We start from the raw sequence: 27,344 nt of genomic DNA, 5'->3' as shown, positions 1-27,344 counted from the left end.
GCAGTTTTGTGTACTGCTACTGTGTAATTAATGTAATATGGTACATAGAAAGTAATGTATATATAACATAATATAATAAAATGTAATATACTGCAAATATTCATATTTCTCTACTAGTAAAGTTGTTTTAGTTCATACAGTGGGATTGAAGATAATCAATGTTTGTTGTTTTTCAAAGAGTATTGTGTCCCACTAAAGGTATGCTACCTGAATAAATTTAGAAGCACTGGGATATACTGCTTGTAAAACAAAGAATGTTTTATAATGCAGAATCTAAAAGATGAAGTGTAATTTTAAAACTTTTGAAAACAACTATCTTGTTTACTTCATATTCTTAAATAATGGTGTGATTTTTTTTCTTATAGTATATGATGTTAGTATATAGCTTAAAGAGAAATCACTCTCCTATTTAAGGTTTAATGTTTTTCTTTAAGGTTGATTAATCACACAAAGAAACTAATGGAGAAAGAAGAAAAACTGTGCATTAAAATTCTTCAGACTTTACGAGAAATGCTGGAGAAGAAAGACAGCTTTGTGGAAGAGGTATTTTTAAAAAATTTTTAGTATTTGAAAATAAAGTGGAATTTCTGGAATACTGTAACCCATGAATTATGATAGGCTATTATTTGATTACTTGTATTACATATTAATGGCATGTGTACCTAGATAAATTAGATCATTTGAGTCTTTTTGGTATTCATCTTTCATGTCTGCTTTCAAATGAGAAATAACTAAGATTAGAATGGCCCAAGTATTTGGTTTGTTTGTTTTATTATATATATATTTTTTTAAAGATTTTATTTTTTCCTTTTTATCCCCAAAGCCCCCCGGTACATAATTGTGTATTCTTCGTTGTGGGTTCTTCTAGTTGTGGCATGTGGGACGCTGCCTCAGCGTGGTCTGATGAGCAGTGCCATGTCCGCGCCCAGGATTCGAACTAACGAAACACTGGGCCGCCTGCAGCGGAGCGCACGAACTTAACCACTCGGCCACGGGGCCAGCCCCTGTTTGTTTTATTATATTTTATCTTGAATATGTATATTTTTCTCATGTAGCTACCATGGACCAAATGATCTTTTTTAACAATGAGCAACTGAGATTCATTATTAAGATTTTGTATGAAGTTCTGCTGCATACTGAAATGGTTTATGCATTTTGGCATATGTTGATTTTTTATTGTAAATATATGTTCATTTCATTTTCTATAATATTATGCCAAGTATTATTAAATAGTACTATTTTTTATGAACAGAATAGTAAGTTTCTATTCTTAACTGTATTAATTTAAGTATTGCACAAATGCTTTTCAGGGACTATCAACTTATAGATAATAATTGTCAGTCTGTTATTGAAAGTGACAGCTCAGGTGCTCATTAAGAGATAGCTAGCAGCATGTTTAATACCCAAGGTGATACACTTAAATGTAAAATGTAAGTCTAGCGAAGTTTTTTTTTTAGGTAGCTACCTACACTTTTATGTTAGGTATCAAACAAAATTTGTACCATGTTCCTTAATAACTTTTGGTCTGTTTCTGTAAATACTAATCATCTGATATGTTTAAAATTGGAAAGATTTCACTTTATTTATTAATTTATGTATATGCTACCTAATTCCAAAAAGATTGTGGTGATAGGTTTTTTTAAAAAAATATAATCTTGTAGAAAAGAAAAGCAATGGAATCTTGGATATTCATAGAAGGGGCATAACTTCAAAACACTCCATTTGAATCAGTCTTTGCTTCTGCTTTGCATTAGTTCTCTTCATTTAAACTACATTTGGGAAGCAAATTATTGAAATAAAGGTGGTCAGTGCAATTTTAGCAAATGTTTCTGTGACATAGAACTCAAGAAAAATGTTTATAAGTTTGAATATAGGGTATGCTTTTAAAAAGTGGTAAATAGAGTTCCTTGAGATTTTTTGTTGTGTTTGTCTGATTCCTTAAAATTTTTCTGTGGATGGTTTGATTTTGACTGAAGTGCTAGATCCTAAAGTAGAAAAATGAGGTCAACCTAAGTTTTTGACAGAAGCGTGAGGTTTATGATAACAGTAACTTGTGCTTATGTACCAGGAGATACATGATAAGCCTTCCAGTTTTATGTAACAGATTATTACTGAATTACTCTAAAGGAAAATAGGAAAGAAATCAAGTAAGATTTTACTTCGGCTAGTGAAGAGTATTTTCCTATATCGCCCAAATCACTCTAAAGTAAATCATGCTGGCGTCTCTTTCTTCTTTCCGTTCCCACTGCTGTCACTAGATCGAGCTTTCATTATCTCTTGTCTAGAAGGCTCCAGGAGTCCAGTCCCCTGAGACCTCCTGGAAAGGAGGCAGGGCTGCCATTTTCATAACTCCAAGGGGCACCATTCACGTAAGATATAATGTGAATGGCCCCACCAAGACATAGCCCTCAGGGAAAAGTTAGCATGAGAAAGGCTAGTTGGGATTATTCACTCAGTCATCTAACACACATGTTGTGAGCAACTATTAAAAGCTGGTTATTGTGCCTGGGCACTGCGGAGGAAGAGATGAATGACACAGCTTGCTAAGGGCCACCATGGGGTACACTTCACATCCCAGTGGACTCCTGTGATAGTCTACAGAGATCGTAAGAGCCTTTCTGAAACCATCAGGGGCTTTGCATTACCTTGGTGTTCCAGGTTCTCCATTATGTCCCCTACACTTTTCCCCCAACCCTTCCTCCTCCATTAGCCTCCAGAAATCTGTGTTACTTAGTGTACCTGAAATGTCCCTCAGGGTTATCCTGCCGTGAACCTTGCTCTGTCTGGAATCATGGATTGCTAAGATCCAAAGAAGCCTCAGTATCCCTGGTGTTATCTTTGTGCAGGAGCTAGAGGGTAGTCCTTATCAATTATTCCAGCCAGTGGTGATACCTTTCTCGAAAGAATTACCAAGATCTTTTGTGCCACTCTTTTATGACACTTCAGGCTGTTTCTGGGTATTTAATCCAAGCTCCTTGTTTTACAAATGGTATCATTGAAACCAAGAGAGGTTAAGTGGTTTGCCTGAGGTAACACAGCAAGTGCCAGAGCAGGGCTTAAATTGGCTGAGTTATCCATGCCAGTGGAGGGGAGTTAAATGACTCACCAGTCTGGGCAGATTCAGAAACTGGTCAAAGCTATTATTTTACAACTCATTGTGTGCTTTCAGGAAAAAACACTTCTTATAAGTGGCTGTGTTTTTATGATTGTATTAGTTTTCTATTTACCAAAAACTTAGTGGTTTAGAACCACACAAATTTTTTATCTTACAGTTTTAGAGGTCAAAAGCTTAAAATCAAGGTGTGCCTTCTTTCTGGAGACTCAAGGGGGAATTTGTTTCCTTGCCTTTCCCAGCGTCTAGAGGCTGCTTGCATTCCTTGGCTCCTGACTGTGTCCTCTATCGTCAGAGCCAGCAAGGTAGCATCTTCCAATCTCTCTCTCTCTCTCACACACACACACATTCCATTGTCACATCCCTTTCTCTTACTCTGACCCTCCTGCCTCTCTCTTATAAGGATATTTATGATTACATTGAACCCGCCTGGATAATCCAGTATAATCTCCCGTCTCAAGGTCCTTACCTTAATCACATCTGCCAAGTCCCTTTGCCACGTAAGGTAACATGTTCACCGATTCTGGTGGTTAGGGTGTAGACCTCTTTGGGGAGAGCCATTATCCAATTATCACACTACTCCTTTTGCTGACAGTGAAAAAGGGCATGTAGAATGTGGATAGAGACCTTAGCTGTGGCTGATACACATTGTTGTGTAGGGCAGTTTAAATTTGAATGAATATAACAAAAAATGCTGTGAAGTTATAGTACTTTGCTGTTTTCAAAGTATTTTAAAATATTTTGCTACCTTTCAACAATTCTAGGAAGTATCTAGAGCAGGTGGTATTGTCTCCACGTTTGTACTGTAGAGAGACTCAGAGCAGTGAATTGCATTGTCATATAGGTTACCTAATACTGGTTGTCTATACCCAATCAACTATATTTCTGCTGAGTGTTGAAGCATTCCCAAAAGATCCCTCAGGATGAGATCAAAACAGAAGACTCAGGATTTTTCACACTCGCTATCCTGATATTACATTTGAGATTCCACCTATTTAGATTGAAAACGTCACCTTAAAAGAAAATCTCCATTTTCATTTTTGTTTCTTTGACTCTGATACCAGAAATGTGTGTGTGTGTGTGTGTAGCTGGTAAAAATTTTAAAAAAGCACTGAAGCATAAATTTGTGTCGTGGTTGAACCAGATGCCCTTTAAAGCAATTTTCAACCTTGAGATCCCAATTTTCTGATTTTGTCAGCCTTCTCTGTGTGATATATTAAGGAAAACCATATGTGACTACATTTTATCTGGTATTTAGTCAATTAATTTGAAAACATTTATAATTTATTATACCTTTGATTACAATTCCTGAATTAATTTTATTAATATTCTTCCTTGTTTCGTTCCTTAGTCTGTGCCAAAAGGCTGAGAGATAAGATGTGGATGGGCCATACCTTGAAGATTCCCAATAAAATAACTAAAGGAAAATTTAATTTTCTGTTATGCACATCTATGTATGAAATCATCTAGTGATCATACATGTACTGTATGTTATAGTGTAAAGTATAGTACTTATTTTTATTGATGGATAAAACATGAAAATTGTATATAGAAAATCCTCAAGGGGAAAAGTTACCTCAGTTTTATAAAAAGTCCATGTAAGTAATGTTTGTTTAGATAGAAAAGCAAAAAATTCAAAGGATGTAACTCTCACAACCCTGAAAGCTCAGTGTTCCTTTGGGACTGGTCATATTTGAAAGGCTTCTTTTAGGTAATAATAGCAGGCATGTTTATTTGCACTTGTAAAAAATATGCATATTGGAAAATTTGGGAAGGGAAAGAGGAGGAATGTTTTAAAATGGAGTTAGAGCAGTACGATTTCTAGTGTTCTCGATCCTTAAATTCATTTTATTCTACTCTTAATTCCATGACCTTTCTACCACAAAAAAGAAATAGCTGGTAAGATATGTGTGCTATTGAGCAGAGTAGCTTAATTATAGCACCACACCTTTGTTTTGCGTATTTAAAGATATTTTAGGTCCAGATCTGAGTGAGGGTTTACCTGGAGGGGTGATGGAGATAGAAGGAGATATGTGCATTGGATAGAGGTGTGCTGATGAAGGGGGAGCCAGAAATAGGAAGGACTGTGTTCAGAAGACTGGCTTGGTTTTAAGGAATTTTTTTCTTTTGGTTAGTTTTCTGCTATATTTTTTAGTATATATTTTCATTAAGATTTGTTGAACATTATAAATTATTTCTCATAAAAAAGGAGAATCATATATAAATCATAAATAGTAGACATGTCTATAAACTGACCCTACATATATAAAATTTGTAGCTTCTTAATAGAAACTCAGATAACACGTACTGAAAATATTCACTGATAGCCTATGGAACTGGTAATTTAAAGTCACTTTCTTTATATTGTAGTCCAAGAAGTTGACCTATTAGAATGCCAATCAAAATTTCCCCTGTGAATATGTCCTTATCTACCTACAAGTTACACTAACATACATATAGTCTACAGGACAACAAAGATGTTTAGTCAAGTTCAATGTTCTTAAAATGTTCAGGTTTAAAATGCCATATATCCTTGAAATATTATTGGAAAGGGATCTAGAAACTACCTCTACAATAGCTGTGATGCGGTTAAGTACTAGGTTTTTTTGGTTTTTTTTTAAATTAAGGTTATTAAAGTTAACATCCTTGTGAAATTACAGTTGTACATTATTATCAGTCATGTTGTAGGTACACCTCTTCACCCCTAGTGCCCTCCCCCCACCCCCCGTTTCCCCTGGCAACCACCTATCAGTTCTCTTTGTCCATATGTTAACTACCACCTATGAGTGGAGTCATACAGAGTTCGTCTTTCTCTGTCTGGCTTATCTCACTCATAAGTACTAGTTTTTATAAAGTAATAATTGCTAGCATTTACTGGGAGCTTAGTATATATCAGATATTGTTTATGATCCTTTAAATGTATTATCTTATTTAGTCTTCTACTCTGTGTTATAGATAGTATTATTATCTCCCTTTTACTGATGAGGAAACTGAGGTATAGAGTTCAAGGTCACACATTCAGTAGGTGGGAGACACCTGGTATTCCACTCCAAACATTTTGGTTCCTGATCTCACACTTGGCACTAGTGCATTAGAGCCAAACAGATTATATGATTTATAATCACAACTCTTCTGTTTCCTCAGGTATTCAACTAAATAAAATGAAAAATTTCTTTAATTTTATTCTTGATAAAATTTGCATACCGTGTACTGGAAAGCCATTTATTCAGTGAGCTGCCAAGGAAAGGCTTGTAGATTTTAGACTAAGCAGATTGAGAACAATATGATGCAATAGCTATATAGGCATTTTGAAGATTTATTTTTATGGACCTACAGATCAATACAAGAGCTCCTCAAACCCCACCCTGTAATCATGGTCTGAGTTAGTAGCCTGAATATTAGATATAAAAGTTCTAAACCATACTTTATAAGATGACTGTCGTAGACAGCCCCTTGTGGAAATGTGGCATTCAAGAACAGGATAGCATCAAATTGAGAGCTGTGGTATTTACAAATGCCCAGGGAGGGTAGGTGGTATTTACACATTGAACAGTGATGGCAGACAGTGGCTTCTTGATTTGAAGGTTGGTATCTGGAGGGGTATGGAATAAAGATCTTTAAGAAATGATGCCTTGACTTATTTTTAAGATATCTTCCATCTTTTTTTTGAACTCTAAAATTTATTGTCAGCTCAGTTAACAAGAATTTATTCTTTTCCTTAGCAGAAAAAAAAAATCATTGTAACTAATCATGTATTTCTAATTTTGAGGAGTAGCAAAAAGAATATTTCAGAATTATACCAAGGAACTTCACTCCTACATCAAATATGCAGACCTGTCAGCCTCAGTAGTAATTGCATTGTTGCGAATACATACGTTGTATCAAGCGCCTCTTATTGTAAGAGTGTGTGCAGAACGATTCTGCTTCTCTGCACATACTAATTTCACTTTCTAGCAGGCAAATAAACAGGTTTAAGTAGAATTGCTGCACAGAGTGCACTGTAGCTTAAGAATTTGATAATAACTGTTTTGGTAAGGGAAAATAAATTTCAGTTTTATCATCAGCTGCATTTTGTAGACTTTCTTATTAAATACATTTTAGAGGTGAGTGCAATTTTTTTTGCACTGTTCCAATGTTGTTTAAACATTAAGTGATGTTGCCATAAGTGAGAGTGCAAAAGTATTGGATCGTCTTAATCATTCCCGTATTGTGAGTGTGTGAATGTGTGAGTGTGTGTGTGTGTTGTGTTTTAACTAGGTAACTAAATGGTTCGAAAGATGAAAATATATTGATGTCTCCACACCATAAGAAACCTGTTTTAGAAACGTAAATACTCTTCCACTTTGGAATTTTTGTTTTGTATTTTCACTTAGGCAAAAAGACTTTGATCATTAAGGTGGACACAAAAGCAACAATTGCTTTTAGAAATTTACTCTTGGATTGCTGGGCTGTCTTGGTCACTTATTAGGCCATAAAAGTGATATTTACCAGATTTATTAAAGTCACTGTAACCTCGTTATTACAAAAAATTATAAAGTTCTTAATTACACGTTATGTTTACTTTCCCATTTGAAAATCTGACGTAATAACATCATTGCCTCAATGGCATTTGAGGTTTGTTATGACTCCATAGAGATTGATGACTAAAAGGTCATGGTGAAAATATTACCAATCCTCAAAAATTAGCCAACCATTCATGGCCTCTAGTAAGTGTAAGACATTTGGCGGTTAATGATTGTGGGTGAAAAATGGTATTGTGAATAAAAAATAAACTCGGCTAACAAAAATTAAAAAAAAAAGAAGAAGGTCACTAAAATTAATATATTAAATTATCATGTTAATTATTTCCCACCTAAATCTAACCTAAACTCTTTTTCTGGAAGCATTCCATGATTAGTTTCTTTTAACTCCGTATTATTCTAGTTTGTAATAATTTCAGCACTTTGTGTTATTAGTGTAGACCTTTTAATATCGTGCCTTATGAAGGTTTTCTTTGGTGTGTGCTGTGATTTTAAATAGGTTAGAAACTCCTTGAGGATAGGTCTGAGGCATTACCTGAGGAAGTGCCCAGAAGGCCTTTCAGTGCTGACTCTATGAAGGTATAGTTCTTCTGTATTCCTCTCCGGTCCCACTCCACACGCCACAAATGTTGTGCTTTTGAGGGCAGGGGCTGGCAATCTTATCTGCTAAAGTATTCCCCATGTCTAACATTGTGCCCTGCATCCAGAAGTTGCTCAGTAAATGTTTGTGGACTGACTTCTTTACACACAATAGAAATAAATGTTATCAGCTGTCTGCAAGTACAACACATTGACCTTCACTAATTGTATCTAAGAAGTAGGTTCTAAAAGTATCACTTCAAGTTATACTTTGCATCTCTTTGTAATCCAGGAAGTGGCAGGTTTCTTGATACCTGACACACCTGCAAAGTTGGGCCAGCAGCAGAGAGAGCTACAGCGTAGGGGAGGGGGGGAGGAGATTATCTTGCAGAAAGCGCAGTGTTTGATGGGCTGTGTAGTCTTTGCTTGTTGTCTGGCTTGGAAAGCAAAAGGAGAAGAAATGGGGAACCCCCAGACACAGCAATGGTGGGAACCCAGCTAAGGGAGACTGGAGCAGAGGAAGGATGATGGGATCTGAAGGCAAACAAGTGGGAGGAAGGCTCCAGCCACTGGGCTTCTCTTTCAGGAAGAGCTCCCTTCCCTGAGATGGCACCTGGGAAGAACAAGCAAGAAACTCAGCCCACAGAAGAAGTGGGAAAAGCCCACTATAAGACCAGGGGAATGTGGGAGCAACTGTGGTTCTGGAGAGAGGCTGAGGCTCGGTCATCTGAACTTGGACACTGAGTTTGCCAGATTAACTAGAGAAACTAGCTTCAGAGTCCACCAACTGTTGATCTCAAGAGACATCAGCGTCTCCTGCCACAGGACAAAATTGGTCTTTGGCACGGCTCTGTGCTGTTTCCGTTGGGAAGAGGAAAGGGATATAAAGGCTGTGAGGCAGGTTGGGCCTGACACCTTTCACGTTTTCTGTCAGATACTTTCATCTTTGGATCGCTATTTGAACAGGTCCTCACAGAGAGTATACGACCTAGTGTATGAGGCACTAAAACCACATTATTATTATTATTGTTCTTATTATTGTTGATTGTGCATCTCTCCGAAGCTATTTGCAAAGCAACAATGTGTCTGTGTGCACTTGAACCCTCACAATAACTCTCTGAGGTAGGAAAATGTTTTTTCATCTCCATTTTATAGATAAGAAGACTGAGGCCCAGATGGTAAAATGATCTAGTAAGAATCATACAATTTGTAACTGGCAGAGCAGGGGTAGGAATCGTTTTCTGATTCTGTGCTGTATATGATGCTTCTCCATATGTAGGGTAGGGAATTAAATCATGCTGGGGGAATACATGATTGTTCAAATTTGATTTCACCTTTTGAAACCACCCCTTTCAGCCATTTTACTTGTTTTACTACTTTTTGAAACCTGAGGGTTCAAGAAATCTTAAAAAAAATAAAAATGAAAAAGAGAAATGTATTCTCATCCACTTTCACTGACATGCTCTAAATATATCTACGATTTTTATGGTGTTTAATATATAATAAAAGCCAGATGATTTACAATATTAATTCGTTTAACCCTCGTACTAACACATTGAGGAAACTGCTGCACAGAAAGGTTATGGAACTTGCCCAAGGTCACACAGAAAAGAAAGGGTGGAACCAGAGTGAAAACTCAGGTTTCTGCTCCAGAGCCCATGTTTATAACCACTACATGAGACTGTCTTTCATTCTATTCTGGTTTCAGCTCACAAAGCTGTGGGAATGTCACCCATGGCTGTCAGAGGAAAACGATTTTCTTGTTTAAAATAGCACCTTAAGGTATTTCTTCCTGTGTTTAATGATTTTGAACGTGTACCATTTGCTGATTTCTTCAGGGTAGGTTTTGTGTCTGCACATTCCATCTGGTGCTTGAAAATCTCAAGCAGTTTTTTGGATAAATCTTAGTTACAACAAAACAACTCACAACATTTGGAATATTTACGGATTGTTTAACGTGATTGTTAGGTTTATCTGTTCTCAGTTGTTCCTAGCCTTTGGCTGAATTTTTAATTAAAACTCAAATTATAGACTATGCTACTTCTACAGTCATGGAATAGGGAAAACAAATGTGATGTGTTAATGAACACAACATAGCAGCTTGGTTTAATGAGTCAGTAGCACAAAATAATCTAAACGAGAGTACATGGACAATTAAAATCAGATCAAATGCTTATTATAATTAATATCGGATAGATGGAATAATGTTGAAGATACTAACTTAGAGACATGTGCTAATGTAATTTCCATCCCAGGTATTGAGTTGATTTCACGTTCTCTCAAAATGCCAGAGTGTAGTAATTGCCAGCAGGTAAGCGGTAACCAGCAATAATCTGACACTTGGGCGCACCTTTGAGAAGGGTGCTTTCTTTATGCTTCTCACCAGCTACCACCTTGGCGCATGCAGTCCTTTATCCATTTATTCATTCAACAAGTAGGCTGTACCATATGTAGAGTCCTCACTCCCTTGGCAGAGGTAGACAAGCCCTTTGGCTACCAGGCCGATTGCCTGCTCTCTGGAAAGCTTTTGCCATTCTGTGCACCAAGTGTAAACACTAAACCCGTCCTCCAGCCCTGGCTCCACTGTCATCTCCATGACATTCCATGACTCCTTTGACCCCCCTATTTCTCTCCTCTTCAGTCTCCCAGACTCTTCCTCTCCCTCTCTGTCCCACTCTGCAAATGCTCCTTTGTCCTTATCTTCTCTAGGTGTTCCCCCCACCCTCTGCTTTAAAGGAAGCCTCACTGTCCCCTCAGGCCACCCCGCTTTCTCAGCAGCTCTGTCAAGTGGAGCCTCTTTTCTCTCTCATCTGCTGTGTGGATTCTTGACTGATTGTTACTTCTAAACTGATTCCTCTGCCCTCTTTTAAGATCCTTAGCTCCTTTGAGGGTAAGGCCCTTGACTGTGTGACTCTGGCATCTACCAACATCCTAGTCACTTCCTCTCATCCATCCAAGACTTTGGAACCTGGCTCGCTGTCTGTGACGCGGCCTCCAGACTTGCCATCATCAGGGATGACTTCAGCCCACATAGGCCGTGCATTCAATACTCTGGCTTCTCAGCCCTTTGACCTCTGCTTCTGCACTGACCTTCTTCCCTCCATGCCCATCACCCACTTCTTTGGTAACACTTTGGTGGTTTTCATCCCCAGGAACTGCTTCTCCTCCACATGGAGAATTCAGACATCCTACTGGCTGACCTTTACCCTTTCCCTTCAGCTTGCTTATTTAACTACACCCGTTGTGGCTGTCCTTTGACCTCATCAGAACCACTGACCCGTCTAATTTCCCAATTGCTCAGCTTGCTCCTTTCCTCTGCTTATTAACCCTAGATTTCAGAGTCACAAGCCCAACTGCTGAGCAGCTGTTTAAGACAGGACAGTAACAAGCAGTCCTAACAAAACAGCATGGAAGAGGGGAGGGGTGGTTCCTCATGACAGAACTGGAGTATTGTTGCCAAAAGATGGGGAAGGCATGCCAGGCAGGCCAAAACAACCAATGACCACTCCAATTTCTTCTACAATTTCTGTTTCTTGACAGATTGAGTTATTTAGATTATTTGTTATTTGGCTGATTTTTCTATTTATGTCCCACCTAACTGTATATGCCACCTCTTTCCAAATGAAACCAGAATTCTTGGCTCAAAGTTCCCGTACAAAAAAAGCTTCCACTTCGCTATATACACAGGCACCCTGTGTTCTCCAAAATTGAAATGACTGAGGATATCTTTTCTCAAGGCTGAGAAAACATATGGACGAGAGTATGGTACTTCTCATAGTCTGTAGCCTTTTGACAAGACATCTGCTACAACATTTTTTGTTCTTGGATCATGGACTGTTGTTTGCCAATTTTTTTCATAAATATTAATCTTTGAAATCTCAACTGACATATAAGTTGTTCTTTTTGGATTCTTTCCTTCTTTATGTGCACCATCTTTAAATAATTGAGTTATAACAAATAAGGTTTTTCTTATGAAAAATTCCTATTTTAAAATCAGGGGCTAAAATTACTCATTCAAAAACTCGTTTTTTTGTTTTTTTTCCCATTTCAATTCTCCCTCCTTTTTCTTTACTTAACTAAATTTATTGTCATTAGAATAATGCTTCTGCATTTATTTTGCAAAAAAGAAGTCTTTCACTTCAACCCTTGAAACTACCTCAGGAAGACGTTTAAACTCAACTTCCCCAGGCATTTCATTGATTTAGTTCCAAGGTAGATAACTGTTCCTTCTTAGTCTGAAACTGTGAAGTTTAGAACCGGCTCATGATTTTGAACTGGTCCACGAGTAGCCTATTCAGGATGTTCACTAATGGCATTTGACGCATGTTGATTTCTAATCATACCTTTGCTTGAGAAGATAGTTGAAAAAGTCCGTCGTGCAAGATACGATGAGCACACCTTCCACCAAAAGGTGTTATTTAATGGCTATTGATAAAGTCTTACTGGACTCGTGTGGCCTCTACCATGCTCTAAGTGGTACATATAAAGCATTCCTAAGGTTCCATGCAGGTTTTTGGGCTCGTTTTTATTAAGCATGGTAGTTCCTGATTTATTTTACCTTTACCTTTAGGGTTCAGTAATTTAGCACATTTTAAATTGTTTCAATTATTGCTCAACTAATAAAACACTTTTTAACCTCAAGAATGAAAAGCATTTCACACAGATACTTGATCTTAAGGCCCGTTAGCAAAGAGTTCTCTGTGTGTTAAGCCAATGATGCCAAACACAGCAAGAGACTAATTTTGGAGGAAGATTATTTGATCCTGATGCCATAGGATCTTCTCTTCCTTAGTAAACTACCTGTTCGACATTGAATTTAATCTTTTTTTAAAAAACAGATTTCAAGAACAAGATGTTGAGAGGGCTGCTTTATTCTGAGGTTTTCATCCGAGGTTTTTTTTTACTTTTTTTTTTAAGCCAAGATACTCTGTTATTAAAGGAGATTTAATAAATTGGAAAATATAGTAATTCATTGATGTGTGATGAAATTGTTATTTCTTCAGCTCTTCTAGAATTGTGTAAAAATTAGAGTAGAAAAGCTTTTTATATTTTGCTCTCTCTAAAGGCTGTGTCAAGGATTGGAATGTATCTCACAGTTGAGATCAAGCACAGTTTCCTCTGAGGTCTCTTGGCAAGTGTCAGCTCTCTCCTACATCTGCCATTTTCTGAAAGTAAAATGAGATTCACATGTTTGCATACCATTTTGCTGATTCCTGCCAGGGATGCTTTCTGGAAAGAGCGTACTGAATATTTCTCCAGTGTCTCTATTTTAGGGAGAAAAGAGAACACCGCAAAAATTGAGGAGTACTCCAGGATTGGGCCAGAAGCTGAGGAGAAGATGAAGGGCCCCCTCTTGGGAGGTCTCTGCCATGGTGGCTAGTGATTAGGAGGGTGGACGTGTTGAATGGTGTTGCTCTGGGTCAGGGATTAGGCACCAGAGACAGGATTATTTGGAGAAGAGCCTGGCCTCGCTTGTACCATTTTAGTCAGATGACCAACACCTCCTGAGAACTTCCCATGCATTGCATCCTACCTTGTGGTGAGATACAAAGAGATGAAATGATACCACCTGTGTTAGTTTTCTAGGGCTGCTGTAGCAAAGTACCACAGACTGATAAACAGCAGAAATTAATTTTTTCGCTGTTCTGGAGGCTGGTCCAAGATCAAGGTGTCGGCAGAGTTGGCTCCTTCTGAGGGCCATGAGGGAAGGATGCGTTCCAGGCTTCTCTCCTTGTGTGTAGACGGCCGTCTTCTCCCTGAGTCTTTACATGGTCTTCCCTCTGTTCATGGGTCTCTGTCTAAATTTCCTCTGCTTATAAGAGTCATATTGAATTAGAGCCCACCCTAATGACCTTGTTCTAATTTAATTACCTCTTTGAAGACTCTTTCTCCAAATCAGGTCCTACACTGAGGTAACGGGAGTTAGGACGTCAACATGAATTCTGGGGTGATGCAATTCTAATACCACCTCAGTTTTTAATCCACTCATAGTTAAGACAATGTAATGTTTGCAACAGTGCAAACGTTTTCTGTGTATGCTTCTCTCGTGTTCATTTTGTGGAGGGCAGCCAAAATGCGCTGAGCAGATTGCTGGCATCTACAAACAGAGATTTAGGAAGTTATTTCTAAACATTATTATTTAAATCAGTCTAAACCAACAAAGAAACATTGAAAAGAGATTTTGCTTTCCTCTTGTTTCATGTCTTAGATTAATGTTGAAAGAAAACAATTGATTGGCATAAAAACTCCAGTGATGCTGAGAAGTACATGGATAGTTGTTTGAGCATAAAATTGAAACATTATATAGTTCTGACTGCTTCTGAAAACACAAAATGGGAAAATTTGAAAATTTCATTGAATTTTAGTGTTTGTGATATTCTTTAGCCTTGGACTGACTCTCAAAAGCATGGTCCAGTTTTTTTCGTGAGCACTTTTAACAGTGTTTCAGCATGGTCATGAAGAATTGCAAGTTTCAGATATGATCTGTGGAGTTTCTGTATTTGTTACAAATTAAATTAAAGAATTATTCTGGAATAACATTTTAACAGTTTATCATAGCAAAATATACACTTGAAATTAAAAATGTACCTTTTCTGGAAGAGTGATTCATACTATTTACAAGTATTTGTAAACTACCTATGCACAATCTTACTTTACCAAAATTTATTTTGGCAAATGACCAGTTTTTAAAATGGTTATTTCTAATGACCACATGAAGATAAAGTGAATTTTAAAAAACATAGCACAAGCAAGAACACTACTTTCAGCCCATGAGGCAGTCTAGCCTCAGCACCTTACTCCTTGCCACCTGTATGCGATAGATAACAATGAAGTGATAAGTTCTCATTATTTTAAAAAAGAAAATGACTCAAGGCATAGTTATTACTTTGCTAAATATCCTGGTTTATAGAATGTTTTTCTGATTTTTTGTTGAGAAAGATTTGCCCTGAGCTAACTTTTGCTGCCAGTCTTCCTCTCTTTTGTACGTGAGCCACCACCACAACATGGCCACTGATAGATGAGTGGTGTAGGTCCTGGCCCAGGCCGCAGAAGTGGAGCACCCCGAACTTAACCATTAGGCCACCAGGGCTGGCCCTAGAATGTTTTTCTGATATTTTTAAGGCAGTGTTATTTTATTTTCTTAGGTGTAAAGTTTTTCTGCTTGTATATTTTAAACTAGTTCTCTCATAGCAACAAAAGCAGGATGAGCAGTATCAGAAAGAAAACACTTCAAAATACGTTCAGAGTATAAATCCTTCTGTCCTCAAACAGGTGACTATTTGCGTAGCTAAATTAATGTTACTGATTGTTTTTGTTCTGATTCTAGTATAGTCTCTCCTATGAGATTCTACATGATTTGTTGCTTCACTAACTGCACAGGTAAAGGGAATTTTCTTGAATCATTCAGATATACATTTATCCATATATGTAAATGCAGTAAACATGAGGCATAGAACATGGTAGCAGTAAATCAAAGGTGTCTGTGAGAAAATACCACCCATTAAAACCAAGACTGAGATGCGTTATTCTGGAAGTGGCTAGTCAGTCTGAGCTATAGGAGAATAGCAATCATCAGAGCATTGTTCTCGATGTATCACAAAGCTAAGAGGAGTGAAAAACCCAGGAACATTTATTTAAAACCAATATTTATACCTGTCCACTGCTGAGTTTCTCTAAATTTAGTTTTTTACTCTAATGTAATACACATGGCTAATGTGTGGTAAATGAATGGTTAGAAGTAGGTTCCAGACTTTAAAGTGAAAATATTTTGTCTGATTTTATTGTTCACTGCTGTTATTTTCTGTACATTTATTGAAACGTCGTACACACATGACCTGTAGTGTGTTGCCCTGGTTTGTACTTCACATTCCAGATATTTCAGTGGGCAGAATACAATGCGGTGCATGAGGAAAGTCCAGTGAATATTTATGGTAATCCAGGGAACCAGACACAGAAATGAACTTGCTGGGTTCCCAGAGGTTTATCTTTTATCTTACACTTAAGGGTATTTAAGATAAAAACAATTTGCTGTAATTGATTTATTTTACCAAATACACTAAACATTTAGTGGCTAAATCCAAACCTAAAAATGTTGATAGTTCAACACTAAAAGTGGATTTAAATTGAATCACAAAAGGGTTTATTCTAAAAAGATTTATTTTGGCTTTTGTATCATCTGCTCATCTTTGCTGACTGTACTTTTTATGATTTAATATAAATTAGATAACATGCATTAAGAGAACCCCAAATCAGAAAATAAAATAGTTCTGGAAAGAAGTATTTCTTTTTTTCCTGAACTTATCACTACAATTCCATGTAGATATACTACAGTGACTAACAAAGCTACATGCATGTGGGCTTTCTACCCAGAACCATGTTCATACCATTTAAGAACCCAGGAGCAGAAAATTTAAGGTTGAAACTGACTTCAGAGAATCCTACACTAGGTATGTACACTTCCCGAATTTGGAAGTAGAAAGTAGGAGACATTGTATGTGGAGATCATGGCTGTGTTTATACTAGTTGTTCACGGCCCCTATTGCTGGCTCAAAGAGTAACAGAGTCCTTCTCCTACCTTAACTCCTGATCCATCAAAAAAGAGAAAATCTCCAGGATTAATGGGGAGAATAATCCTCAGTGAACAATGTCATCAGAAGATTATTAGTGTTGGCAACACAAAAATGAAGTTTCCATGATGTAAACATGGACATAAGAGAATGGCCCAAATAATATCAAATATTCTGTGACCTCTGGGTCTTTCTTTGCGGTCTTCAGATCTACAAAATTCCAGAATAAATGATGAGGAAGTTGGTTGGTTTTCTGGCCCACATTAGTGAGAAAATAACACATCATCTATAGATTCTTGAGTTTATATAACTATTTAAAATGAATTTAATCAATCTGACTCTGTACACAGATCAAGTATGGCATTTAAAGTTACCATGGACAGTGTTGAGAGCACTGGGCTGGGACATTGGGGCTCTTGCTGTATCACCTATGAGCCTGGGATCCTAGACCCCTGGGCTCTCACCTGCCTCATCCTTCAAGTAAATTAAAATCCGAAGCTGAACCAGGAGATCTTTTGAGGTCCCTTCTCTCATGCTTCTCTCATTCTCCATCTGTTTCCTGGATTTAGATTCTTAATGTAACTATGATGTAAATAAATTCCTATTCAGAAATATCAGAGGGTAAACTTAAGCTGCCCCACAAGATTATAAGGCAAAAAAAAATTATTTAATGCCTACTATGTGCCAGGAATTCTGCTTACTACCGAAGACATAATAGTGAAAGAAAACAATCAAATGAAATGATAAGGTTCATTCTTGTGTGGAGCTTACTTTCTGGTGGGGGAACAGATGATAAACCAGTACATTAACAAATATGTGTTAGGATGGGGGAAGTACTGTCATGAAAAAATATAATAGCCAATATCTATTGAATGTTCATAGATACTGGGAATCATTTTAAAGATGTTAGATGTACTTTATATAGATATTTAATCCTCACAGTAACTGTATGAGGTAGGTACAATTTTAATCTCCATTTTATAGATATCAAAACTGACATACAGGGCCAGCCCCATGGCCTACTAGTTAAGTTTGGCATGCTTCACTTAGGTGGCCTGGCTTCAGTTCTCAGGCACAGACCTACACCACTTGCCGGCAGCCATGCTGTGGTGGTGACCTACATACAAAATAGAGGAAGATTGGCACAGATGTTAGCTCGGGTCAATCTTCCTCAGCAAAAAAACAAAACAAAAAAACAAACCTAAGGTGTAGAGAAGGTAAGTCATTTGCCTCAGGTTCCACAGACAGAGTCGGCTGGTGACCCAGCTAGGGTTAGAACCCAGGCAACGTAGTTTTTAGGATCTTTACTCCTTAATACTAAATTACCTCGCTGCCTCTCTCCAGGTGAAAGCAGGGCAAGGAGAATGAAAAGTGATAGGGATTTGTGTTGTATGTGGGCTGTTCAGGGGATGCCTCTGTGGACCTGAGGAAGGGGAGGGAACACACCATGCAGGCGTCCAGGGCAGAGAAAACAGCAAATGCTAAAGACCCGAGTTAGCTGCTCACTTCCTGTATTTGAGAAACAGCAAGGAAACGTGCTGGAAGCATGTCTGGAGAACAGCTAGTTATAGGTAGCACCAGGTCATGAGATCTGAGAGGTGGGAGGGGGGCTTTCTCATGTAGAGCCTTTGTAGGCTATTGTAAGGACTTTGGTTTTTCCCGAGTTAGACTGGAAGCCATTGGAAGGTTTTGGGTATAGGAGTAAGTTAAATCTGATTTACGGTTTACAAGGACCACTGTGTCTGCTGTACAGAGAGTATACTTAGGAATGAAAGCAGGGAGAATTTTTAAGTGGTTGTCGCAGTATTCTAGGTGAGAAGTGAAAGTGGCTTGGACCAGGGTGATAGCACTGGAGGTGGCAAGTCATAGGATTGATTCCCTATATTCCCAGGATATATAATGAAGTTTGAGTGGACAGATTTTGCTAATGGATTGAACGTGATGTAAAATAGAAAGATGAGTCAAAAATGACTCCAAAGAAACGTGACCTCAGTAACTGGAAGAATGGAGGTGCCATTTATTGTGACAGGAAAGACCGTGAGAAGAGTCTTACCCACCTTGTGTCCCCAGTGCTCGGCACAGCAACTAGGTATCGCAAGGAACTGAACTATTTAGGGTGTGGAATTATTCTTACTTCTGCCAGGTTTCCTCAAACAAATACAGCGGACAACGGCAATGAATTTTAGCCAAGAGTATGTCCCCTTTGCATGATATTTTGAACATACAAATGGCCCCAGTATCAAAAAGGGAAATGCAGTTTTAATTTGGAGGGAGATTGAATTTCCTGAGTGATGAATCTGAATTTAAGAAAAGTATGTAACATAAAGTTTCATCCTTCTACAGAGTATACACCAATTTTGAGCAGGATTTTGGTGACCTGTGAAGAAATGTTATTTCAATACAGCTTCTCCCTTCAGGTTTTCATAAGGATGAGCGTTGTTCTAAGGGACTAAGGAAGAATATGGAAGGGGATGATAGGAGCGACACTATTGTTCTGGGATGGATGCAGTGTTCCTAGAACACCTAAGTTTGTAGGGTCTTATATTTAGCTCTATAGACCAAAATGAAGATTCAACACCTGGTAAGGTTCTAATTTGATCTATTAGGTAGCGTTAGGGCTTGAGGAGGTCCCTTAAATAACCCCCTTCTGGGATTTGGAACAGGTGAGAGATATAGGAATCATGAGCTTAATGTCAAAATGCCACTTTAACAACTGGAATGTCCAACTGGAAAACATGCTTTAGATCATGGATGTGCTTGCTCATATTTTGCCTAGTAACAACCCCACGCTCCCCCAAAGGGGCAAGCCTTTTAGAGTGTGGCAGAGAGCAGGTCAGAATCCATCTGCTCTTGTCAGGAGGAACTCACGAGAGGCTTTGCTAAGCATCTTCTTATGCCTTCTTTCCCACTCACCGATCAGATAAAGTACTTCCTCTTTTCTGGGGAGGAGTGAGTGAGTGGGCAGAGAGAGGTCAAAATGTTGCTAATGGGAATTCCTCCACCCTGGATACTTGTTGTGAGCAAAAAGGAACTTCCCCACTGACCTTTCTCCATTGGGAATTTTATCTCATTACATAATAAATTTTCATTGCCTTTATCCATGTTAAGTTCATGTTGCTGTGAGAAATACTGTCTATGTGTACTCCTTGCTTTATAGTATAGGAGCAGTAGGTCTTAACTTTTTCCCACAGAAACATATTGATTAAGAACAAGCCATCAATATTGGTACTTCACTATTGCTGCTGCTAAACTTTGCATAATTGCCAGTTTCACTGATGCTAAATCCTTTCTTTACTCTGTGAGTTTGAGAACCGCTAGCATAGGTATGTTTCATTCAAGACTGACTAAAGAAAGTTTCGTTCGGTAAAATGAATATTTGGAATTGAGTTTCCCATTAAGTCTACCGGTATACATGATTTGAAAGGTGTTCATTTGATTTCCCCAAAATGCTGAGCGTTCAACTGTATCAAAGCCATATTGGTTGGTGGTGTAATATTTGATAGAATTTTCAGAATTTTGCTAGACATGGTAATCTTCATCATCAATAATAAACATTTATCAAGAGCCTACTTCATATAAAGTACAATGCCAAGTCCTGAGCCACCAAGAAGTGTTAATTAGCTGCCCACAAGAAGCTTGTATGTCAATGTAGAATGCATGCCGTGTGCGTACGTGTGAAAAGTAAATCACATGAATTGAGCCTATGCTGCCTGCTAAGTGAATTATAAAGGTGTTAGAGGCAGGATGTTAAGTCATGCACCAAAGACATTTTTGACAGGTTGGGGATGGCTACAAGCCATTTCCCAGGAATTATTCATAAAACTTGAGACCCTGGAAGTGCTTGTTCCTGTTAACTTCACAGGAATAGATCATTATGGGCGTTTTGGTCCTACGAAATTTCAGGAAGGAGGTAGAATTTTACCTGGTCCTTGAATATCCCAAGGATTGAGTCGTTGGTGCCCTCCTCACCTCCATATGCATTCTTCTTCTTAGTAAATATCATCAGCATCCCCCAGCTGCTCAGTCAAAACCTTCTGTGTCATTCTTGATTCCTTCTTATCTCTCACCGTACGTGTCAAATACATCAGCAAGTACCATTGATTCTACCTATAAATGTTCCTTGAACACACCCGGCTGCCTGTCTGCCCTGCTACCTCCTGGTCTAAGCCCTTTATCCTGATCCAAGACATCACCAGCTCCTGCCTGGACTGCCGCATGACCTCCTAACTCATCTCCCTGCTTCCATTGTTTGTAACCTCCGATCCATTCTTTCCATAGAATAATAGTTGTAAATCATAAATCAGATGATGCCATTCTCCTGTGAAAATGCTTTGGTGTTTTCTTGTTGCTCTTTAAAAGGAAATTCACATTTCTTACTAGAATTAATTGTGCCGTCTTTTTAACCTTTTCCCCTTATTTTACCATAGGGTAGCCACAATGGTGTCCTTTCTCTTTAGAGACTTTCTCTTTCTCTGATCTCTTTCTGTTTAGAGACTTTGCATTTGCCATTCCTTCTGCCTAGGATTCTGTTCCTCTGGCTATTTGTGTGCCTGACTCCTTTTATCCTTCAGGTCTCAGCTCAGATGTCACATTCGCAGCTCAAATGCCTTTCTTGACAACCCTATCTAAAATAACTTCCCCCAGGTGTCCTCTCTTATATCACCCTATTCATTTTTTTCATAGGACATTTCAGAAATCACAAACATCCAGTTTCATTGTTTTGTTATTGTTTGCTTGTTTTCTTCTCTCACTATAGGCCTATAACTCCGTGAAGATAAGAGTCTTGTCTTTTGCAAGTGTTACTGAATCTGCAGTGCATATCACAGTGGCTTGGATTACTCAGTAAACATCTGTAAAATGAATAGAGGATATAGTTTATGTAAGCAGAGGGGAAAGAAAGAGACATTCCAGGCTGGATGGGAGTGTGAGCAAAGAGCTAGAGACAGAATGTGCATAGCATCGCAGTGGGTGTACCAAAGTCTTGCTCAAGGGACTGTGGAAGCCTAGCAGGAGCATTGTCAGTAGTGGCTAGGGTTGGAGGTTCAGGCCTGGGGCTGGGCTATAGTAACTGAAAGTGAAATAGTCTAAATGGTCAGTGCAAATTGTATTCAAAGAAGGAAACAAGAGATTAATAGTGGAAGAACCGTATTAAACAGCAGATGTGATAGGATGAGACCAAGGTTGTAGAGAGAAGATGCCAGAGAGCATCATGAGGAGTGCATGGTGGGAGGATGAGGGGTAAGGGCAAAATAGTTCAGGATGAGCTTTGTGAACAAATCATCCGGAGCACCGTTCTTGGTGGGGATAAGCCTGTTTATATGGTGCCAAGTTTTATTTCAGTTGTGCTTGGATATAAATTTGGAGAGTAAAACTAACTTGTAGAAGGTCTTCAAGTCAAAGCTGTGGGAAGAGAATTCACCTTGCAGTCAGTCAACTTGAAGCTACTGAGGGAAGATGTTTGATCAAGGAGAGGCTTTATAAGGTTAATCCTGCAGTGATATCCTTGGTGAGAAATGCTGTGGGCAGGGAAACCAGGTAGGAGAGGATTGTGGTTGTCCAGCTGAGAGCTTAGGAAATGTATTTAGAAGGCTGTTTCATTTGAAAAGGATGGAATTTGTACGTCTGTCATAAATCCCAAACTAAAAACTATTCAGAGGAAGTTATTATGCGAGGAAGGGCCTGAGGACCTGGACTTTGGGAAGCTTTAGGAGTAGAAAGGTCGGCAGGAACATAAGAGTGTCTCTTCTTGGCCCTTCCTTGTCGTCTACGTCCACACTCCCCTCATGGTGGTGATACTCATATTTTGCATTGAAATCTTTTGAAATTTCCTCTTTCTGTCTCTTCTCTGTGACAAATGGGCAAAGAGCCTATAGAGCTGGGCTGCAATATCACAACTCATCAGTAGGTGTCACCATCTTACTAACGGTGAGACTTTCTCTAGTCTATAGCTTTAAATTACGTAAAATAAATGTTTTACTTTATCCCACGTATATTTTGAGTTCTCGCTCCATAATTTTTTTTCACTCCATAATTATTAATATTTATTCAGGTCACATGAAATCAAAGCAAAACTTTTTCTAAATCTAGTTACTTAGAATAACATAGTCACATTTCATTCAGAATTCTGTTTTTTAGTAATACTTTTATACAATTGATAGCCTGGCTAATTTTAGCTACTTCAATACTACGTTATTTATTTTGATAATATTTTAATATCTGGTGCAGCTATAGACACATCTTGAAACCAGAAAAATGTGGTTTGTGTACTTTGCTTTCATTTTTTTGGTTTCCTTTGTTTTCATTTTTTTCTCTCCATGTAATTTCCACCATCACAGAAAGTTCTATCAGACAGCCCTGACTAAACTGATCTCTCTCTCTCTCTTTTTTTAAATCTGCAGACATCACCATGTGCCTGGGTTCAGGATCTTGTACATAGATACGTTTTTAAAAATTTGAAACAAAATATGGGTAGCTTTTTTTTTTAAGTGTATATCATATTTCAGCCTCAGTTTTAGAGTTTTTTTTTACATTAGGGCACAACATTAGCAATAAAATGGAAAGAAGGCGAGGGTTAAATGTCTAGGTTTATATAATAGATCAGTATTTTCAAATCTAATAACATTACTTGCGAACTAGATATGCTTAATATTTTTAAATTGTGCATATTCTAATTGATCTTTGGAAATAGAATGCTAAGTGTATGAGTCTGGGAATTTATAGGAGCCCCTGTGAGTCATGTTCAGGAATAGCCAGCTTATGTTTGACAATTGGTTATACTCTATCTAGTGTTTTAAGTGTGTAATTCCCACACCTTCCCAATTTGAAAATTCATTTGAAATGACAGAGATAATATTGTATTTTCTAGTGTCTAGGAAAACTGCATTATTTTCATTTACTGTCGCACTTTGCTTCTGACCACCAAATGTGTGGGTTTTTCCCCCATCGACCAATTCTCCACCACCAGCTGGGTGTCCTAGAATTTAACTCAATTGTGACACTATCTACCTAGAGGTAGTGTCAGATCCCACAGGTTAAGGGCTCAGGCCCACAAGACTGTTCCTCTCCTTCAGATGCCAATCTTGTGATTGGTTGTTGTCCAGATTGTTACTTCTGTGTCTGACCAACTGGCTATAAATCTAAGGTTCCCATGACCCCCTTCTTGGGTTTGATAATTTGCTAGAGCTGCTCACAGAACTCAGGAGAAACAGTTTACTTACTAATGATATGTTTAATATAAAAAGATACAACTCAGGAACAGCCAGATGGAAGAGATGCATAGGGCAAGGTATGTGGGAAGGCGTATGAAGTTTCCATGCCCTCTGCAGACATGCCACCCTCCCAGCACCTCCTGTGCTGGGACCTGTACACCAGCCTGGAAGCTCTCTAAACACTGTCCTTTAGGGATTTTTATGGAAACTTCATCCTATAGTCATGATTCACTGTCAACTCCATTTTCAGTCTCTTTCTCTTCTCTGGAGAATGGGGGTTGGGGGCTGAAAGTTGCAAACTTCTAATCATGACTTGGTCTTTTTCGTGATCAGCTCCCATCCAGGAGCCCAGCAAGAGTTGCCTCATTATGCTCCTGCCACCCAGGAAATTCCAAAGAATTTAGGAGTGTGTCAGACACTCATATTGCTCAGGAAATTACAAGGATTTTAGGAGCTTCTTGTCAGGAACCGGGATCAAAGACCACATATTAGCAGGAGCTGGGGGAAGAGACCAATATACATTTCTTATTGTTCCTGCTTAGTTATTTGAAAAGTAGAATATTTGACGTTTGGTTTCTCTCTTGCTTGCTTAGAAGCTGTGGTGTTATATGTGTTTTCTCTCCTGGTATAATCTTGTGTGCTGTGTGACTGGTTTTAATGAACTGTTTCTACCAGTGGGGAAATGGTCCCTATTTTATTTGCTGCTTTGGAAGTCTCAAAACATGTGACTGTCCGTGTGAACGCTCTGTGCAGATTAAAGCTGCAGGGCATGATTGGAGGAGGCATGGACTGCCAAGCCACCGAGGCGGCTAAGAAGGCATCCTCTGCCAACGACAGCATGGGCTTATGTAACGCCTGCAGTGTCTGGCACTGTGCTCCACTGGAGACACATCACGTGTTGTGCAATGCTCTTGGCCCTGAAATTCAATTAGATTGCTTTGAACGATCCGTGAGTCTGCATGAGATAAGCTTTTACGGCTCCACACTAGAAAGCAAATGGGTTGATTAGCTGCACGTAAATTGATAAATTGCCATTGTAATTCCAGCAAGGATATTTGCATTATATATACATCATCGTGCCACAGAGGAGCAGAATTTAAGCATTATGTAACCTGGATAAATAATGGGGGAAAAAACCCAAACCTCACGTCTAGAGAAAAAATATTTTCTTACAGACGCTTAGCAATAAATTTTCTTCTTTAAAAATAGATTTTGCCATTGTTTTGGGAAATCTGCTTAAAGGCTGCCAGTATTTTATTTTTAAATGCCATGATCTATGAATGAGAATAAAGAAATTGATAGAGTGATAATTTGGTGGGGGGGGGAGGAAGGAACTTTCATTAGAAAGAATTTTAAATGGAGAGTTCAACGGCCTTTTAATATTGAGCGAATTAACTTTGTGAAATCGTAGCTGATCGATTTAAGGAATTGGGAACCATCAGAAATTAACACCATATTGTTTGGCTGAGAATTCTTGATTATCTTTTCACAAAAGGAGGTCTGGGACAGAGGAAGGCAGGTAATAGTAAATGTTGAGAAATTGAGAAGTTGGAAAGAAGTTGAGGATTATTATCATATTAAGGGCTTAAAGAGCCACTGGGAAACAACCAAAGTCAATGATGTGAGCTGGACTTGCCCTGCTCCTTAGATACCCGCATTTTCCTCCAAATAGGATTTAAGGTTTCAAGCAAAAGCCCTGGAGAGAAGTTGATCTTATTAGAATTATTTAGGACACTGAGTTGAAACCAAAGACACTGAAATGTTATGCAGAAAACTTCCCTTTTGCTGTATTAACAGGGATTAGGTGTACAGTTCCTTTGTGATTCTAGGTAAGGTGTCTTAAACTGTAGCAAAACCAGTGCCACTGTAGATTTTTACCCATTAAAAAGGCTTTTATTTCTCTCGTATCTTTTGAAAACCTTCTTAGGACACAAATTTGCTCAATGTAACCTTATATCCTGACTTTAATGTAGGTGGACATTCATGAGTGGGTTGTTTTCTAACATGTCATTTTAAAACCCAGATTTAAAAAATTTTTTATTTTCATAGATTATCTAAGTTTTGTGAGATTTAATATGGATATGTATTTCCCATTCATTTACTTTTTCTAACTCTCTGCAGTAGGTATTATTATTGCATTTAACCAAAGGGAAAACAGATGCGTAGAGAGGTACAATGAGCTCCCCAGGGTCACACTGCAAGGAGGTGACTGGATCAGGGTTCCAAAACAGACCATAAGCATTCTCATCCCACTATATTAATGGCCCCTAAACGCTGTCCCATGGACTGATGGCTGGCCCGTGTTTTAAGGGAATTGTATTTCGTTACCCCTGGAGTGAAGGTCTGGGAATCTATCATTTAGCTTCCCAGGTGCAAGAATTGCTAGCTACTTCATGTCTAATATTCTGAGCTAGAGAGATAGTGTTAGAACATTTCTATTTATGCTGTACTCTCTCTCTATATATATATTCTGTTCATCCTTCTGATAAACATATATATGTATATAAATACCAAACTGTTTTATATATCTGTTTTACCTTGTATATGCAAACCAAACTGCAAAAAACAGTTCATTTTTTTGTTTGTTTCTTGGTAAAACTTTAATAGAAAATATTCCTTTCTAGAATAGACATAAAATATTCTGTGGCTCACGTAGCAGTATTTTATAATAGTCAAAAGAATATAGCGGGAAATGTAATTCAGTAAATGGCATCTGCTATGAAAAGGCTAGCCTCCAGGTCTTAAATTGATGCTGGCTGGTGTAACTTTGTTAATGAGTGAATTCAGAGTTGACTTAAGGAGTTGGTGATGGAGGGATGGCTCATTATCATCAGTGAATGTAACTTGCTGCTGCATCTGTAGGAAATAATAAAATGGGACTGGCTCATCCCCTACCCTACCATAGTTGAGTCTGGGTTTTTTGTTTTCTTTTCCTGTTTGCGTCTTTAAAAGATGATGTATGATCCATCACCGTTGGGGCTGGGGCTCCATAAGCATCTTTCCCTTCTTTATCCCCCCTCCTCTATCTTTTTACAAAGATCATCTTGTTTTGTACCACAAATATTTGTTTCAGAGGGGGCTGTTTGCACAGGCCAGATTAAGTCTGTTTTAACTCTACCTGCTGCATGACCAGAGCACGTGGCTTGGCGATAGACTCCAGAGGGGCCTCTGAATGCGTACAACGAATCTGAAAAATTTTGACAGTTCTAAGTTAATCACCAAGGTACAGACAACTTTGCAGAACATGTACTTTCTAGAAGCACATTCTTAGTGGTTCAGCTGTCAAAGTTCGTTTACCCAAGTATATGACTGGTAGCTAAGACATTTTTAACTTAAATTTTAGTATTTACATAATACT

General features: G+C 38.3%; 1 protein-coding gene across 3 annotated transcripts in view; it reads left to right on the top strand.

Moving 5' to 3' along the window:
- ITPR2 (inositol 1,4,5-trisphosphate receptor type 2) overlaps positions 1-27,344 on the top strand; it is a 465,227-nt gene that overhangs the window by 257,927 nt on the left and 179,956 nt on the right. For all 3 annotated transcript variants that reach the window (XM_070494990.1, XM_070494989.1, XM_070494991.1), the window contains one exon: positions 435-543. In XM_070494990.1, coding sequence (XP_070351091.1) covers positions 435-543 — 109 coding nt within the window. The remainder of the gene's footprint in view (positions 1-434; positions 544-27,344) is intronic.

The sequence above is a fragment of the Equus asinus genome, chromosome 22, assembly GCF_041296235.1.
Source record: "Equus asinus isolate D_3611 breed Donkey chromosome 22, EquAss-T2T_v2, whole genome shotgun sequence".
In the NCBI taxonomy this organism is placed as follows: domain Eukaryota; kingdom Metazoa; phylum Chordata; class Mammalia; order Perissodactyla; family Equidae; genus Equus; species Equus asinus.
Note: the sequence above shows the minus strand (reverse complement) of the source record. Positions and strands in the feature narration are given on the sequence as shown.